General features: G+C 30.8%; 1 protein-coding gene across 1 annotated transcript in view; it reads right to left on the reverse strand.

Moving 5' to 3' along the window:
• LOC119676855 (octopamine receptor Oamb-like) overlaps nucleotides 1-14,895 on the reverse strand; it is a 19,575-nt gene extending 4,680 nt beyond the window's left edge. The window contains exons 1-3 of the mRNA XM_038088114.1: nucleotides 14,845-14,895; nucleotides 10,965-11,502; nucleotides 11-479 (exon numbers count right to left, since the gene is read on the reverse strand). Of these exons, the coding sequence (XP_037944042.1) occupies nucleotides 11-479; nucleotides 10,965-11,502; nucleotides 14,845-14,895 (1,058 nt within the window). The remainder of the gene's footprint in view (nucleotides 1-10; nucleotides 480-10,964; nucleotides 11,503-14,844) is intronic.
• Between the last annotated feature and the right edge of the window lie 2,377 nt (nucleotides 14,896-17,272).

Raw genomic sequence — 17,272 nt, forward strand, 5'->3', positions numbered from 1 at the left:
AGTAGCTGACTCTATATCGCGCTGGTTGTGCACATTAGCCGCATCTACGTTGAACGTTGTTTCGCCGATTTCAAGAAGACTTGATTTGAATGAAGCGCGTCTATTATAATGCAATGGTGTTTTGTTGTGATTAATGCTGGCAGTGGTGACCATGGCACAAGGCGGTGGTGATGTCGGTAATGAAGCGGGCATTTCGAGTACGTTCTCCGATGATGGATACGATACCTTAATAGCAATCTTTTCATGTCGCTGTCGATTGACACGCATCGAAGTAGTACGTTTCGGTGTATTGAAATGGGAAGCGTTGTGTTGCAGTGGAAATGTTGCCTCATCGCCATTGCTATTCACACTAAGTGTGGAGGACATTGAGTGTACGGAGAGTGGCGTACGCTGTGGCGTGCTGCAAGGTCGACCACGATGTATGCGCAACACAAGACGTGAATCGTCCATGCGATTATTACCAGACTCGCTGCCGCTGCCTGTAATTATTTGGAAGTCGCATTTTGTGGCAATTTAAATTAAATTAATTTTTTTTTTTGGATTTAGGTTTTTCAAATGTGATAGTTAACATTATTCAGTAAAGTTTGATGGTGACTATAAGTGATGCATTCCATTAGGAAAATATCAAAAAATTACTGATTTAAGTTTATATACAAAAATACAAATTAATTACAAAAATGTGAATGCAAGTATCAATTTGGTGTTTATAAAAATGGAAAGTCAGAGAAAAAGTTTTAATTAAAAATGAAAGATTTGCTATTGGGATGAAATTTACTATAAGGGTATATATAATAATTATTAAGAGTTGTAAAAATGACTTTAACATGGGTGTAAATATTTACCCAATATAATCCGATTGGTGTTTTTCTTAACATTATTGTGTATAAATGATAAACCCGATTAAATTCTGTACAATCAGAAGTCTTCATATTAATATTCCATGAATTTGGGATTGAAGTATTACAAAACTAAAGTCATAATACATAGAAAGACAGTATGAAGATTGAAAACTTCTGGAAATGATAAAGTTCAAAATCCAACGTTGAAAACAAGATCCAACATTGGTCTATTGAAAAGAATTTGAACAGCTAAAGAAGCTTTTATATACTATAGTTTTTTCATGGTAGTCTAAAATACTTTTGTTACTTATATACATATACATATATATATCAGTTATAATATATATATATACACATTTTGCTATTTTATATATTGGGTTACATTGGGTTGATTGGAGATATATGGGGTAAGAATTTTAATTAATTTCGGATCAAAATTTTTGATAATATTTTTGGAAAAAGAAATTCGGTATATTTAAATAACATTGGTTAAAATGATGTATTTACAAAACTGACTTGTTGTATATAATTATTAACTATTTTCAAGGGTCTTTACAAATTAATGCAGGATTTATAAAATTTCTATTTTACTTATATGCGGAAATGAGGTTTCCAACAATAGAATAATTACAAATTTAATTATTTAAATTTTAAAAATTATTTATTTATATAACTAAATTGTAATATTAAGAAAAATTACTTTTGAATAATCATGCAAAAGGGCTAAAAGGTATGGTTAATTTTTGTATAAAATATTTTTTTTCAAATCTAATTTATTTTAAAATTATTTATATAGTATATAAAAAGTGAAAAATATAAATATTTAAAAATGTATGCTTGAATAAAAAAGTCATTGAATTATTTTATTATAATTTTGAAAACACCGCCAATAGCAAATAATTTTCTTTTTTACCAAATACTTAAAAGACGAAAACTAATTGCAGACACAAATATTTATATTATGAAAAAAAGGACACAATGCGATTGATTGGCATCTTCAAGTCCTTTTTTGGGTTTGTTAGTTAGTTACAGTCACAAAGTTAGAAATTTACATATAAAGAAACCAATTGAAAGTTACACTCACACGTACACAAAACAATTTAAATTAACAACAAATTTGTATAATATAATAAAATATTGTAGATAAACATCAAGATTTGTGTAAAACTTTCATAACAAATAAATTACTTATTATAAATACATACACATACAAATATAATAATATAGAATTTTGTTAAAAATTTTTATTAAAATTTTGTGTTTGAATTTATCCAATCTGTGTTTTTACAAATAAAATTTCTGTTAACGTCTTCTAAGCTCTTACACTCAGAAAGATACTCCTTAATGTTCTTCAATACACTTAGCACTTTTTCTCTATAAATGCGAATAAATTTGTGTTTATTATAAATTATAATTTTCTAAAGTGTGTAGTTTTAAATGTGTACAAATATATATATTTATTTTACATTTCCTCCCTTATTTATCCTCTATAACAAGGCTGTCTAACCCAGACATGTTCACGGGTCGATACAAATTACCGTGCAAATTGGAGGGCTGCAGAAACAAATGCATAAGTCCATGGTTTTTTTGGAAAAAAATTAAAATAATGTGATAATATTAAATTTAGTTTTACCAATTTATTCCTTTGAATTCTTACTATAAAAAAAAAATAATATAATTATACCAAAAATAATTAAAGAAAAATTTGCGTAATTGTAGTAGATTAGAAACATGTCGCGGGTCGCACATATATTAGCCGCGGGCCACATCTGGTACGTGGGCCGTGCTTTGGACAGCCCTGGTCTACGATATTAACATCTGATGAGAAACTCTTTCAACACTTTTAAAAATATGTGGGTTTTTAGTGTTTTGTGACCAGTTTTTGGATATGTGTGTGTGAGTATTTATGTTATTTACATGTACTTATTTTCAATGCAATTTACAATTTTATTATATTGTCATTTAAATAGAATCAGTTTTCTAGAATATGAAATTATATTCTGTATCATATGAATATAAAATCATAACGAATCTGTATCAATACAGCGATTATAGCTAGCTTAAGTAAAGGGTGCTTTGGTAAGAAACATATTTGACTATTATTTAAAAAAGGAATCGAATTCTTTTGTTTTTTAATTGTTTGAATGCAACTATCTGAGATCTATTTTTAACATAAAAATAAATATAAATACTTTAATATGAATCATATATATAAATGAACATAGAACATGTTGTGAATAGTTATGTGAATATAACTATAATTTTATAAGTTAAAATTTTTGTACCTTCAGTATTTTAAGAGTTTTCTATACTAGTCTCATGTATATTTCATCACTGATATTGTTTCATTATCAATGTCAGTGACAATCTACTAAGCTATCCACGAATACCCACGAATAAACAAAAGTATTACTACGACGACATGGTCATACTTCAAGCTAAGTATGTTAAAAATGTGATATAAATAAAGTGTGGCAACTTAACCTTATGTCAACGCCAAAAATTAAAATAAAGCACTCATGATAAATTCCGAAACGATGCATATAGCATATAGCATAGAAACCTTCTATGGAAATGTTGCAAAAACAAAATATGAATGATAAACTCACGTGAGAAGTACAAAATGTGAATTCAGTCAGTTTATTTCTATCAGGCGGTACGCAGACACAAAACAAACATAACAGAGCAGAACAGAACAGAGCAGAGCAGAACAGAGCGGAACAGAATGGAATGTACTCGTAGCAGAAATACAAAAATAATAAAGAAGAACACTTACGTGGGCGAATTAAAGTGCATGCATGATTATGACCTTGAAAGACCTGAAAAAATTATTTCCTTTAATCAAAAAACCTCATGCACGAAAACGAATGCGAACACACATTTATATATGCTTTCTTGCTATTTTCCATAGAGCTCAAACTCGAGTGTAAGTGTGAGTGAATGACATTGCATGTGTGTTTGGGTTGAGTATAGCGTGTTCAAATAAAGCGAAAAGCATAGGCGATAAGCCTAGCAGAAAGTCACCAGCACCTATTAGATTGTGTTTCCTTTTTATGCCAAGCACATAATGTTTACGTGTGTATGTGTGTATGTGCACCAGCACAATTTTTACTGTTTTACTGTTGTTTATTTGCTTTTCTTTACTTCGCAAAGTAAAAGTCTACAACAAAAGAAATGTACTCTGATTCGTCATCATTTCAAAATAATGCATCCGAACGTACGTGCACGTGCTATCGTATGAAGGTTTCTGTCATACCGTACGGGTCTGATTGAGTGCAGCTTGAACTTTCTTGAAGCTGATCTATTTGAGGTTATATGAGTACACATGTGCTGATGCCTTATTTTACTCTATGTGTACTCTATCTGCATGACTGGGTGTGCCTATATGTGTACATTTTTTTTTCTTTAAATATCAGTCAAAACTTTTGTTTATCTTTACTGTTATGACATATATTGCAATAAATCTCAAATTCAATGCTGTAAAATCTGAATAATTTACCTTAACATATGTTGTAGCTATTTCAGCCAGTGCACTTGAGAACTTTTACTCTCTATAAACTGTGAGGTTTCTCCGAAACCCTTCTTTACGCCTTGACTGGATTATTGTTTATCACTTCTGCAGACTAAGCCATAATTGACCTCAGATCTGTACACCTCCCCGAAGAGCCTGCAACCATTCTGAGATTCGATAACGCGGTGTTGGTAAGTTTCGGATCAATCTTAAGGTCCCTGAAAATGTCATTCGTCCTAATGTACCATGGTAGCTTGAAAAGTCTTCTCAGAGTCTGGCTTTGTGCAATTTTTAGCTGGCGAATAGTACTGTTTGAAGCTTTGCTAAATACTACACATCCATGTAGAAGTGACGGACGAGTTATTTGGCTATATATCAGTTTTCTGCTCTTAGCATTGAGATTTTCATTTCATTTAAAATATTCTCCTTATATAATCATATACATAGGTATATAATACTATACGATTTATATTTAAATCAACAGCGTTTAATTAAGCTAAGAACTTCGCTGAATAGGATTGACAATGTTGAAGATTATCTGACAAAAATTGAAATTTATATTGAAACAGTTTTTCAAAGTAAAAATAATATTCTTAGAGAAAACTGAAAGCCTTTCGGGAACTGATTTAAGAAAGTTGTTTCGGATATTAGAAAAAAAACACATATATGAAATTTATAGATATGGTACGATTATTAAATGGAACTTCATAGTTTTAAATATATAATCTTGATTTTATTTTATATAATAACGTTACATAGACTGCGACAATTATAGACTATAGACAATTAAAACGTAGAAGCAAAGAAAACCTGCTTGGAAATGCCTACATTGTGCAGATTTAATCATAGCTGGTAGTGTAGTACAGTCTAACAGAGTTATATATGGATAGCTACAAAAGACATTTCTAGTTTGAAGAGTTAATTCTGTTGGTAAGCGAAGTTTAGACATGGCACATGATTGGAATAAATGTATATTAAAGAGAACATATAACTACATATGTATTTAAGAAGCAGTGTTTACGTCTCTTATTATATCAAACAGTAAGTAACACCCATTATGCAAGTATATATTATTTCAAAAGCCCACGCATAGTAAAAAATAAATCAAAATTTAGAACATCAGAAATTATATTTAAGATATTTCAAAGTAAATTGTGAAAGTAATTTAATTTTAACAAATCAAACTAAGCCTCGGCAAACATTTGGACTGCGTGACAAGCAATTTGAAATTTTATTCTGACATCTTTGGCGAATTTCTCAGAGGCAATTACAAGGGGATTACTTTTCTGAGATTTACATTGTTCAGTTGACAGCCAATTTTGTAAGTTGCGATGAACAAAAGCAAATCAAATAAAAAAAAAATGAGTTTATTTCAAAACTAGTTGACGTCAAAATAAAAAACTGAACTGAATTAAATATTCTTGAATTATTTAAATTATTATACTAGTATTAAAAGCAACGACTTTAGCTTCATTCTAAATAGCAATTCCGAGTATATATTAATTCCAAATTTTTGTTAATATATGTTATATATTTTTTTATGGAAATTTCTTGTTAGAAGGTGCTTTTTTATATTGTTTTCTTACATCATTTTATTAGTGCAATTAGGTAGCACTATGGATGTTGTTTCTTTGCGTATGTAGAATGGAGTTAAGTTAAACATCGACTATATGCGGGACTAAAAGGATTTATTTTGTAATATGAATTTAATGTAGTTGGGCAATTCAAATGCAGAATCTGGAATATATGTAATTATGTTTTTGTACAATATTTCACTATAAAAGGAAATATCTACAAGTAAATCGACTTTATTTTTCCATTAATAATTCATTTAGTGTTCCTCGAAAAAATATTGACTACAACAATTCCATTCATATAGACACTCTTGGGCTGCTGGGAGGTCTCTCGTTTAGTGCTCGCCTTACCATTTTCATTGACTGTTCTAAAATAGGTAGTGCTGCAGGCAGTGAAGCTTTATTAAAGGTTTTTTGATCGTTGCATTGTTTTTCAGGCAGAGATAATCGCTATTAGGGAAGTTATCGTTTGTCTGGAAGTCGATAATATATTTATGAGAATATATACATACTTTCAGACAGTCACGTTGGCTTAAATTCTTTGAGTTCAGTCCAGTTCATATCTAGGACGATTTTATATGGAACGTAGGGATATTTTCTGCCATTGCAGACAAACGAGCTGGCCAAAGGGGGTGCTTCAGATAATCACTCGGAACAGCTAATCAATCAATCAATATGTAGATTTCTGTATGTAAGTTGGTTTTATTACACTATTAAAATTTAGTATTGTCATTAAGATACCTACTAAATATAGAGGGCTTTGTTATTATTAATGATTGAGTTTTCCAATATATCAAAAGAAGCTTTCTTTTCTTATATCTTCTTGTCACGTTACAGAAGAAAATTGCAGATTTAGATGAAGTGAATTTTTAAATGAGTAATGCGTATCAGTAGAGTTCAATTGTTTCTGACACAGTTTCTTCGTTTAAAAGAGCAAATCTGAACAGAAATGCAATTAAAGAAATTAAATTTGAAATAATAAAAACGCAATAAGGACTTTTTGAATTATTGTCTTCATGCATTTGTCATGCATGTCAAACAGACGGAAGAAATCACTTAAAATTTCTTTCCTTATTCATGTCCTTCTATTGTTTATTAAACAAAATAGGGCATAATTAAAATTAAAAATTTCAAATCAGATAAAACTTTTTCACTGGCATAGAATCTTTTCAGAGGTATAGAATCTTTATTGCTTTAAAGGCAATAATAATACAAATGCCAGAGAGAAATTGTGAAAAAGATTCTACAAATTTAAACAAATTGAATTGTTGTTTCGATGATTTGAACTCTCAAAAGCATATCCTTCTAAATAAAATATCCTTTGATTGTATTACAAACAATTTTATATATTCTTATAATTTTCCGAATTAAATTTCATCTACCACAATCTTTACAAAGTACACAAAATCTGCACAGTATTCATGCCTCTTCCACGCTACGGCAGAAAGGATCCTCAAATATTTGCGTAGAAAATCAGTGAAGCTCAAAATTTAACGACGCCATAAACAGAAAACAAATCCAACACTAAAAACTTAGTCAAAAGTGCGAGCAAATCGAAGTCCTTGTAGCCACGTTCTCGGTCTCTGTAAATTGTCGTAATGGCGTGGTAAAGGTTTTAAGGACCTCAGCACACCAAAGTAGATGTACGGTTGTTTTGAATAAAAACTGTGACTGTCAGCAAATGCATGAACTCATTGGAACATACATCATCAGGTTGGAGTTTCCACATGTTGCGAATGACTTTTATGCTGATTACGCACAAATAATAAATGTCTAAAAATTCCTTTGCACCCAAATTCAAGCGGCAGCAGCAAAAGGACGTCTAACCAAAATAAACAGAATAAACAGAATAAAATAAAATACTTAGAAAAACCTAATAAACTGGAAACGGCATACATTTAAATAAATTTTTTTAAATATTATTTCTATTGCTTTGCTTAGCTTTAAGTTTTAAATAAGAAATGAACCAAAATATTGAATCCACGTGAAATTTGTTCAACGACGAATTCAAATTCTTCAGAAACTTTTTCAAAATGAAAACAAACTTTTTTCTCAGTCTTTCTGGGGTTTCCAAACTTTGCACTTTAAAATTTTTATTGACATAAAACATTTCAAAGGATATTTTTGTTGCGCATTCTGACTCGTATAAGACAAGGAACGGCGTTCACTGCAAGCTCCATAAGCAGCGCAGAGTGAACTTAATTTTTAACACTCGAGAATTTTAGAAGGAAGAAGAGTTGAAAACTTAAGACAAATTTACTTAAACAAGGACTTACAAGGACTCAGCGAATGACAGAAAACCAAAACTGTGTTATTTAAATATTTTCAAATTTTTGGAATGTCGTATTAAGCGTTGTTTATAAATTCAGTTCTTTTTAATTTGATTAAGGAATTGATAGAGGAAACATGTAAGACAAATTTGAGATTTTGAAATTCAATCAAATCAAATCTGTCGCAGCTGCGGGGAAGACGATGAGAGTGCCTCTCATCTACTCTGTTTTTGCAAAGCTCATGCACGGCGGCGAACTAATACTCTTATTTTATGCTTTGTCAGAGGTTCTAGGTGGTTTTCAACTATGAGTTTTTCCTATATATGTACACAATGGGTCAATAGGCCAAAGTGGATACACTAGGGATCGCCGGTATAACGTAACCTAACCTAAATATATAGTATGTAAAAACTTAAATCAACAAAGACGTCGGTAGTTTAAGGATGGACAAACAATAGATTTTAGGTAATATGTTAAAATTTACAAAACAATTCACCGAATGAATAAGATCGGTGAAATAAACAAATAATAATAGTTTTTTATATGAAGTATTAGAGTAATATCAGCTCTAAAAATATGTCATACGGATAATTAATATCCTTACCAAAATCATAGGTAAACCTTAACTAAGTTATATAATAAATAGTCTCCAGCTTGAAGTATCAGCAGGGAAGAGACTCCCAACAAATTCAGAGCTTTGCTTTAAATGTCAGATAAATGTGCCGGGTTATTAAAATAGAAAAGATCTTCATAATATGGAGTAATATGGACTTACTTATTCATAACTAAAAATTAGGGATCTTAAAAGAGGTAGTGAAGAGAAGAATATAGGTAATGCTTGCACACAACGACGAATCTCTTTGTTTATTGGCAGGGAAACAGGTTGCGGCTTAGTTTCGGTTTATGAATGTAACAATTCAAATTTATCGCAACGACGGCCAGGCTTTGGTACTAGATGAAGAGGATGACAAATACAGTGCGCACAACCATGATGAAAAGTGCTGTTAACATAGCTGTTAACACGAATTGAATTTTTTTTCGATGAAGTCAGATTCCTATGAAACTGAAATACTCACAGCCTACGTATTACCTCTGGCAGCCAATATCCTTAACATGACCGTTACTTGATAAGGAAATATCAAAGGCCTTCGTCAGCCTATAAAGTAAAGACATTTCTAATATGATTGTTTGTATAACCGGTCACTATTGCTATGGCTACTTGGAAATGGTACGCCTACACTGGGAATTATTTTCAATAAGTATTGCAGAAGTTGTAAAGATGAAGAAGCATTCGAAATCATGAAACATTTCTTTTGTAACTGTTCGGCTCTCAATGGTTCCATAGGGTAGGTCTTCTATTCAGCAGTAGTATCATAATAGACATACGATGTCTAAATGAATGGGTTAACTAGATCGACTGCCATATTAATGATTGTTATTAGGATCTGCTGACAGATCTTAATAACTGTCGTATTAGATAAGTATTTTATGTTTTTTACTTTTAGGCTACTCATAGAGGGATAAGTTTAGCCAAATATTGTTATAAATAAAATAACAAATTGGAATATATTATTTTACAAACTACATTGTTATTTATATTTACAACAGTAAAGTCGGATGGAAGGACTTACTTTCTACATTGATATGCATATTCAGTTGGATTATATTATTATTATATTAACATATTTTTTGCCTATATTTAAATTTATATTTAAAAAAATATAGTAATTAAATTAAATAACAACAAATTCTTGATTTGATATATTGAACAAACATTTGAATATATATTTTATATTAACAATTTTAATTTATTTAAACATTTTAATACATAAAAAGGCGTTTTTATTACTAATACTACGGTTTTTTGTTAGGTGAGTAAGAAATTATATGTACTATAATTAACTTTTCATGTAAACTGTACTCATATGTGTATTAAAATAAAATTATGTGCTTAATATAATTATGTGCTTAATCATAATATAATCATTTATTATATTAAATTATATTTAAATAATGTAATTCTATAAATTATATTATGATGCCTTGAATTCTGTCGTGTATTATGTGTTTTATTTATGTATGTATCTATAGACTTTTTTGTTTAGACTTTTATGTATATAGGTATGATATAATCAATTTCTTAACTAATAATACAAATTTGATAGTTAGTGCACATATGTATGTGTTTATTAATATAAATAACGCATAAATGATGAAAAAAATTGTAACAATGTTTTTAACATTTTAGTTATTTTACTGGGAATTTGTACAAATTACACTAATTAAACAATAAATAAATCGATTAAAGAAAGTTACTAATTACTTTTCAAATTCAAATACTTTAACATATCGCTACAAATACGAGTACATAAAAATTAAATGAAGTTTTTTTCAGTGTAAGAAGTTTGAGTGAATGCTTGCCAGATTGCGCCAATTACAAGAAAAGATTTTTACACAAAAAATAGTAATAAATTTTAGAGTATTTAACTACTTGATGCTACACGATTAGAGATTAAAAAGGATGTTAAAGGACAAAATGAAACTACAGTGGACGCCACATGTGATGTTTTTTTCTACGGCAGAATTAATTTTAAAAAATTTTTTTTGTTTTGTAATTAAAAAAGTTATGTGAATGAATTTAAGTTTCGGTTTTGTTTGATGTTAGCTACTTTAATGGTGAATTTATTGTTCTTTATATATTTTTTATTTCGAAATAAAACTCATTTCACTAATAAGTGGTTAATTGCAATGAAAGGAAGAACGGACTTACCTTTTGTGGTCTTAAAGCCTTGATTGATAGCGCGGGTAGTCCTCACAGCGGCTCTGTAAATGCGCCAGTAGAAGTAGAGCATCACAAACATCGGTATGTAAAAGGAGCCGAGTGCAGAGTAGACCACATAACCACGATCATTTGTTAGTTCACATTTCCAAGGGCATGGCGGCGGTGGTGAATATGTTTTATAGGTAATAGTGCTTCTCATGTCATCGCCATTGTCAAAATCAGTTTGTGCGGTTGAATCAGCATTTACAGTTGCTGGGTTTGTTGTGGAATTTATGGCTGCAATGGTCGCTGCAGCTATGCTTTCGTTTTCTAAAGACGAAAATGCGGGATCATAGGGATTATATGGATTAAATGCTGGTGCTGCTGCTGCTGCCGCTGCTGCTGTTATGGTTGTAGATTGTAAGTATTTCTGTTGTTGCTGCTGTACATTATTTGTTGCTGTGCTTGTTGTTGTTTTAGTAGTTGTAACAGCATAATAAAGCGTATTGTTTCCCTGTGTATATGTAGCAAGTATTGGCTGTGATGGCTGAAAATAAATTGAACAATTAGTTTAGTTTATTGAAGATATAAAATAATTGAAAAGTAAATAATCATATCATTTTAAATTCAATAAAAATAATAACAATGAATTAGCAAAAAGGGTTTTTTTGTTTTTATGTTTCAATTAAATTAAAAAGAATAAATAAAGTTCTTAGCTTAAGTGGCACTTCATAAAAAACTTATTAGTCGACTGCATAAAAGTATGCTACAAAATTTCTTTAGAAATTTATTGGTACTGTTTGGAAATAAAATAGCAACTGTGTGTCTGTCAGCTTAATTCATACCTACCGCTCCCATTGAAGATATTCTATGTTAAAATATGCCACACTTACACCAACACGTAACTTTCTTAGTTCCGTATGGCATTACGTACTCATTTTAATGTTATAAAAAGCATAAGGGCGGAACTAACACATTTTTACGTCTATAGCTGCTTTATTAAAATTCGATTTGTATGCAAGCGGCTTTTATTGATTTCTGCAGCGACCTGATTTCAATACTTTGCATTGCGAGTGATTTACATTTTTTTATACTTACCCTTCTCTTTTATATCGATAATATAAATAAATTCTTTTAATATATTTTGATATAAAATACAGTGTTTATTTGTGTATTGCTCAACACAAATCTGCTGCTTGCAACAAACTCACTGAACTCAACTCTCAGAACATTGTTGTGCTTTAAATAAACTGTTGCACTGCACAGCAGCATCGTTAATGTTGCTATATTAAATTGCTATATATTTACCAACTACACTTCCTCCCCATCCTCCTTCCCCTCCTCCTACAGAATATTTTTACATTTTGCTATCTTGTATTTGACATTGAATACCATTTTTGTGATGATTTTCTATTTAGTTTGCAATGTGCTTGCGCCACATATGTATACATTATCATTTTTTATCATTTCTCTGTCGTAAATTTTACAATATTGACTTTGTAAAGCATCACAGACATTGAATGTACCAGAATTCAATAAAAACCTATTTAAGTGAAAAGTTAGAAAATTAGGAACAAAAAGTAAATATTGGAAAAATCTACACTTAATCCACAATTTTAATGCTGATTCTGCTTCCGGCTATCAGCATTTACACAAACGCATCAGCAGCAACAACAACAACAACAACAACAGTAGAAACAACAGCGACAGTTGAATAAAAATCTTTTGACCTTTGCTGTCAAAGTGCTTAGAACGTTTTGTTTGCCAATATTCTCATTCAATTCATATACTCTAACTAAGCAGACATTTTTAACATTTTTTAGCATTTTTTAACATTTTTTAACATTATTTAACATTTTTTAACATTCTTTCTTATTTAACATTCTTTAATATTATTTAACATTAACATTTTGTGTGAAATATTTTTTCAATATCGTTTTTCGTTAGCTGTTATAGGTGAGATGGTATGTAGTGTGGGGTTTAAATTCAAAAAACTTATTCCAACAATATTGCTGTCTCATTCGGTGCATATTTCGAACACAAGGTTTAGGAATAATTACCGCTATATATGCAATAAAAAAATTATAATTAAAGTATTGGGTTAATTAATGACAAAGTCAAGACTATTTTAAGAGAGACTGAGCGCTTTATTTACAAGATATTTTAATAAAAAAAGAAACCATAACCTATGGATAAGAGGATGTATTAGAATTTATAGCAATAAAAAGGTAATTTGAGTAACCATATTGTAAAAAAGCTACCACTTCCCTTGAAAGTATTCAATGTGGTAGGTTAAGTTAAGTTGAAGTGAAGGTCTTGTGTCTAAACTCGCAAATAATGGTTCATTGTGATACCATGGATTACCGTTGTTCATACGTAGGCTAAAATTGAACTAACCTGTAAAGCCTATAAACTTGGTCAAATCCCGATTCTTCTCTTCTTGACACCTTCGTCAGTTTGATAAAACAAAGAGCAGCGCAGATTTTGTATTTCTTCCTAGCCAACGATGAACACAGATATTTGAGCTACAACACAGTGTCGTCCTCATTCGAGAACCACAATCACGATAAAAATTATTACACGGTAGACACAGTCTCATAGCTTATCTTTCTTGTACGCAGTGACTCGTCAGTAGTGATACCGTAGTGCTCAGCATGTTAATCAGTAACTCAGTTTAAAAAGCTGTCTGGTATGTTTCTTTTGTCCAGTTTGGATTAGATCGATCCTCAGATCTGACAAAAAGGTTCATATACCCAAGTTTGTGTAGCTATGCTCACGAATTTTTGTTTGATTGTCAGCTGGTATATGTAGTGAAAACTAACTTGTACAGTGAGTCATTCCTAAAATATTCGTAATTTCTCATCCAGAGTTTTAAATGCTATAAGTGTTAATTAAGTATTTAGCAAAACTTTGAGAAACGGTTTATGTAATATTGCCGTTGCTATAGTCCAAGGCATTAAACCTGTGTAAACTTTTAGAATGATTGTCACATTCAGCCTTGATTATACATCGGTTTTTATTGAATTCGTAATTTAAGTAACAACACTATATACTGTCTATTTATTGAAAATAATAGACATCGAGTATTTTCGAATGTATGTCTTAACATAATCCTTACATTACTAAGAGGGTTAGTGAGTTATGTGTTGCAGTTGTTTTCTTATGTCCACATGAGCAAGGACAACTGCTCTGATTGGTTTTTGTCTGCTTTCTTCCTTTGCTGTTGATTTTGTTGTTGTGATTATTGCAGAAGCATTTGCAGTTGCAACATTGACGTTTATTTGTTGCATTGTATTTGTTGCTTGAATGATGTTAGGAATGCAAATATTTTACTATAATTTAATTTACAAGAAAATCAGTTTCAGTAGTACAAAGAATTGTCTGTAATAAATTGATTGAATTTGTATGTGAATTGTGAAAACAATTGCAAAACTTGATGCTTTGAATTTATCTAAGTAAAAAACTTTATTTGTTAAATTGTTTAACATATCGAATATTTCTAAATATACATATGCATAATAACTTGAATCCTTCACTAGTAACATTAATATACAATTCGTACTCACATATAATAAATTTTCGTTTTAATCTTGATAAAAATTAAGGAGATTTTATAAAAAGATTTTTACAGGAGATTTTATAGAAAAAAAGAAATAAATAAATCAATCTCTATATAATCAGCTTAAAGTGAAATGAATTGCCAAATATTTGATGCCCTATTCTAATTAACAATCATTTCAAAAATATAAATCTCAATCAAAACAAAACGAAACACAGCCAAGCTGTCAATATTTATGATTATGTATGAAAATCCCTTAAATATCCTGGCGTATTTGGATAAGCCTAAGCCCATGAAACCGAAAGTTGGGAGCAAAAAGTAATAACTTACAACTTTTTTACGACACACGTGCTGAACTTCCGGTGCTCCATTTCGAACCATTAATTCGGGCTCATTTTGTGGTATTTTGTGCAATTTATTGACTTTTGCAAATATTAAATAAAAATATTTTTATGTTTTTAAATCTATTTGTGGCACTAGAATTAATACAGAAATATATTTCACCGCAATATTTTGGTAATTGCGCCAACAACCAGCCAACAACAACAAGACGAAACAAATATCGCCGTAAAGTAGGCCAAAGGAAATGTAAACAAAAGCAACGCTTTCGGTTTCGGTACGGTTGTCGAGGTGGCGTCTGTTGACATCTAAAATTCAGTAAATTTATGGCTCCGTATTTATTAAGTTTTTTTTTATCGGTACAAAAAAAGAGAAACTGGTACAGAAGAAGTCATTGCCAGATTCGGGGTCATTGTTTTCGCATTTGTTTGTTTGCGCATGGATTTCCAGCGACTTAACTGACCATTGTAATGCGATTAAAATTGGGTTTGACCTGCAGGATTGTAGCTCGAAATGGTAACAAAATACTTTGTGACCGTCACTAAAGTGTGATATACATAAATGTATATAAATAAAAATGTATTTAAATTTATGTGCAAAAAATCAGCTCAAACAAGTTAAGGATAAACCAAGCCACTGTGGTGCACACTAAATTTCCATTTGATAACAGAAATGTGTTTAAGCCAACAACTGCAGCAGGTCCTTTTGATAATTTTATTTTTGTTTGCACATGTGGCACATCCTTTCGGTGGACGCTAAGCCGAGGCAGTGGTTAGGTTGTGCATAGAAACTGCTGACAACTTAATAATATTGCTCAAACACAAAATTTCGTATTCATATCCTGCACATTAAGCAACTTTATACTCGTGCAATACACAAAAAACTGATTTCACGTTAATTTTGGCACAACTTTGTGGATATGCTACGGTGTGCAGTCATATGGAATAAGTAGTAAATTCTGTAGTTTGCTTCCGAAGATAGTAAATTTCCTGGTTTATTGTTGGCAACCCTCAAAATGGTGTCAATAGCAGTTTTAATTCAGAGACGAAGGTATATTTCTCTTTAAAAAGCAAAAAAATAAAAGCAAATTATTTTACACACCATTCGAATTGTTGTTAAATTTACTGAAAAAATTGATATTATTTGGTTCAGAAAACATATAAAATAAAATTATACTGAACACAATTGCAATGCCCAAAACTATTAAATTAAATCGATGTCTGGTTACGAAAGTACGTCTAACATTACGAGTACATGACGACGCATCGCTAAAGGAATTTCACAGATACATTTTCTTGATAGATACTAAATGTGGCGTGCATTAAAAAATGTGACCGTATGAAATGTTGATTGGTTCGTTGGTTCATTGGTTCGTTTGTGCCTTTGTACGTTATTGGGCCAAAAGTGCTTTTCAATAATGCCGTTTACTTAGAGTGAAAATGTCAAAAATCTACTGCTTTACAAATTGAAGTGATGAAAAATGACTTTTCACAAAACCAAACATGAGAGCACATACAGACCGAATGGTGACAAAAGAAAAACTTACTGAAAGTAAGAACGACAAACAGAAATGCTTTCATAGCCTAAAAACACACTTCCTTTCCTTGCCTTTCCTTTCCTTCCCCTCCCTTCCTATTATTTCCTATCATTTTTCCAACTTTGGTTTGCTTTCGCTGGCGAACTGGCGAACCAAACGCTTTTAAGTTATTACGGCCATATATTAGAGGCACACTCACACACACACACACACACACAGGCACACCACACACACTTGAGACACATATACATGCATACGATGTGAAATAGAAATTCTTTTCATTTTGTTGACTTTAATGCAAAGAGAAATGAATTAAGAAGGACTATAGGACTACAGGACTACATAGCAGAGACATTGTGTTGTACATATAAAATGACACCAAAATTATGCTTAAAGGATTCTGCACAATTGCGCCGGAAAAGCGGAAAAGCGGAAAAGCAGAAAAACAGATGCAGACATGAGAAATTAGTGCTCATTTGTGTGTGTGAGCGAGCAAGCGAGCCATGCACAGTTAAATGATTATTTATGTGTAAAAAGGATATTTTTTTAAATCTGTGTTTATATGCTAATAAATAGAACACATAATAGCAAATAGCAAATAAAACGAGAAAGTAGGAAAGATTTCAATTTCTCATTTCATCGCTCATTTCCAAATTTTTGTTCAGGATATTTTGGACGTGCTTTGCAATAGAAAAAGCAGTTTTTGTTAAACAAATGTCAAAAGAATTAAGAAAAATACTCATTTTATATTCGCTACGTTCCAAGGATAATGATTAAATAACATTTATCATCTGTAAAACTTATCTATTTGAAAAGTTTGTGCAAATGTATCATCTTGACGAGCTAAAAAATTGATGATAATGCAATTAAAGATATATAAAA

This window comes from Teleopsis dalmanni, chromosome 2 (assembly GCF_002237135.1).
Source record: "Teleopsis dalmanni isolate 2A chromosome 2, ASM223713v2, whole genome shotgun sequence".
In the NCBI taxonomy this organism is placed as follows: Eukaryota; Metazoa; Arthropoda; class Insecta; order Diptera; family Diopsidae; genus Teleopsis; species Teleopsis dalmanni.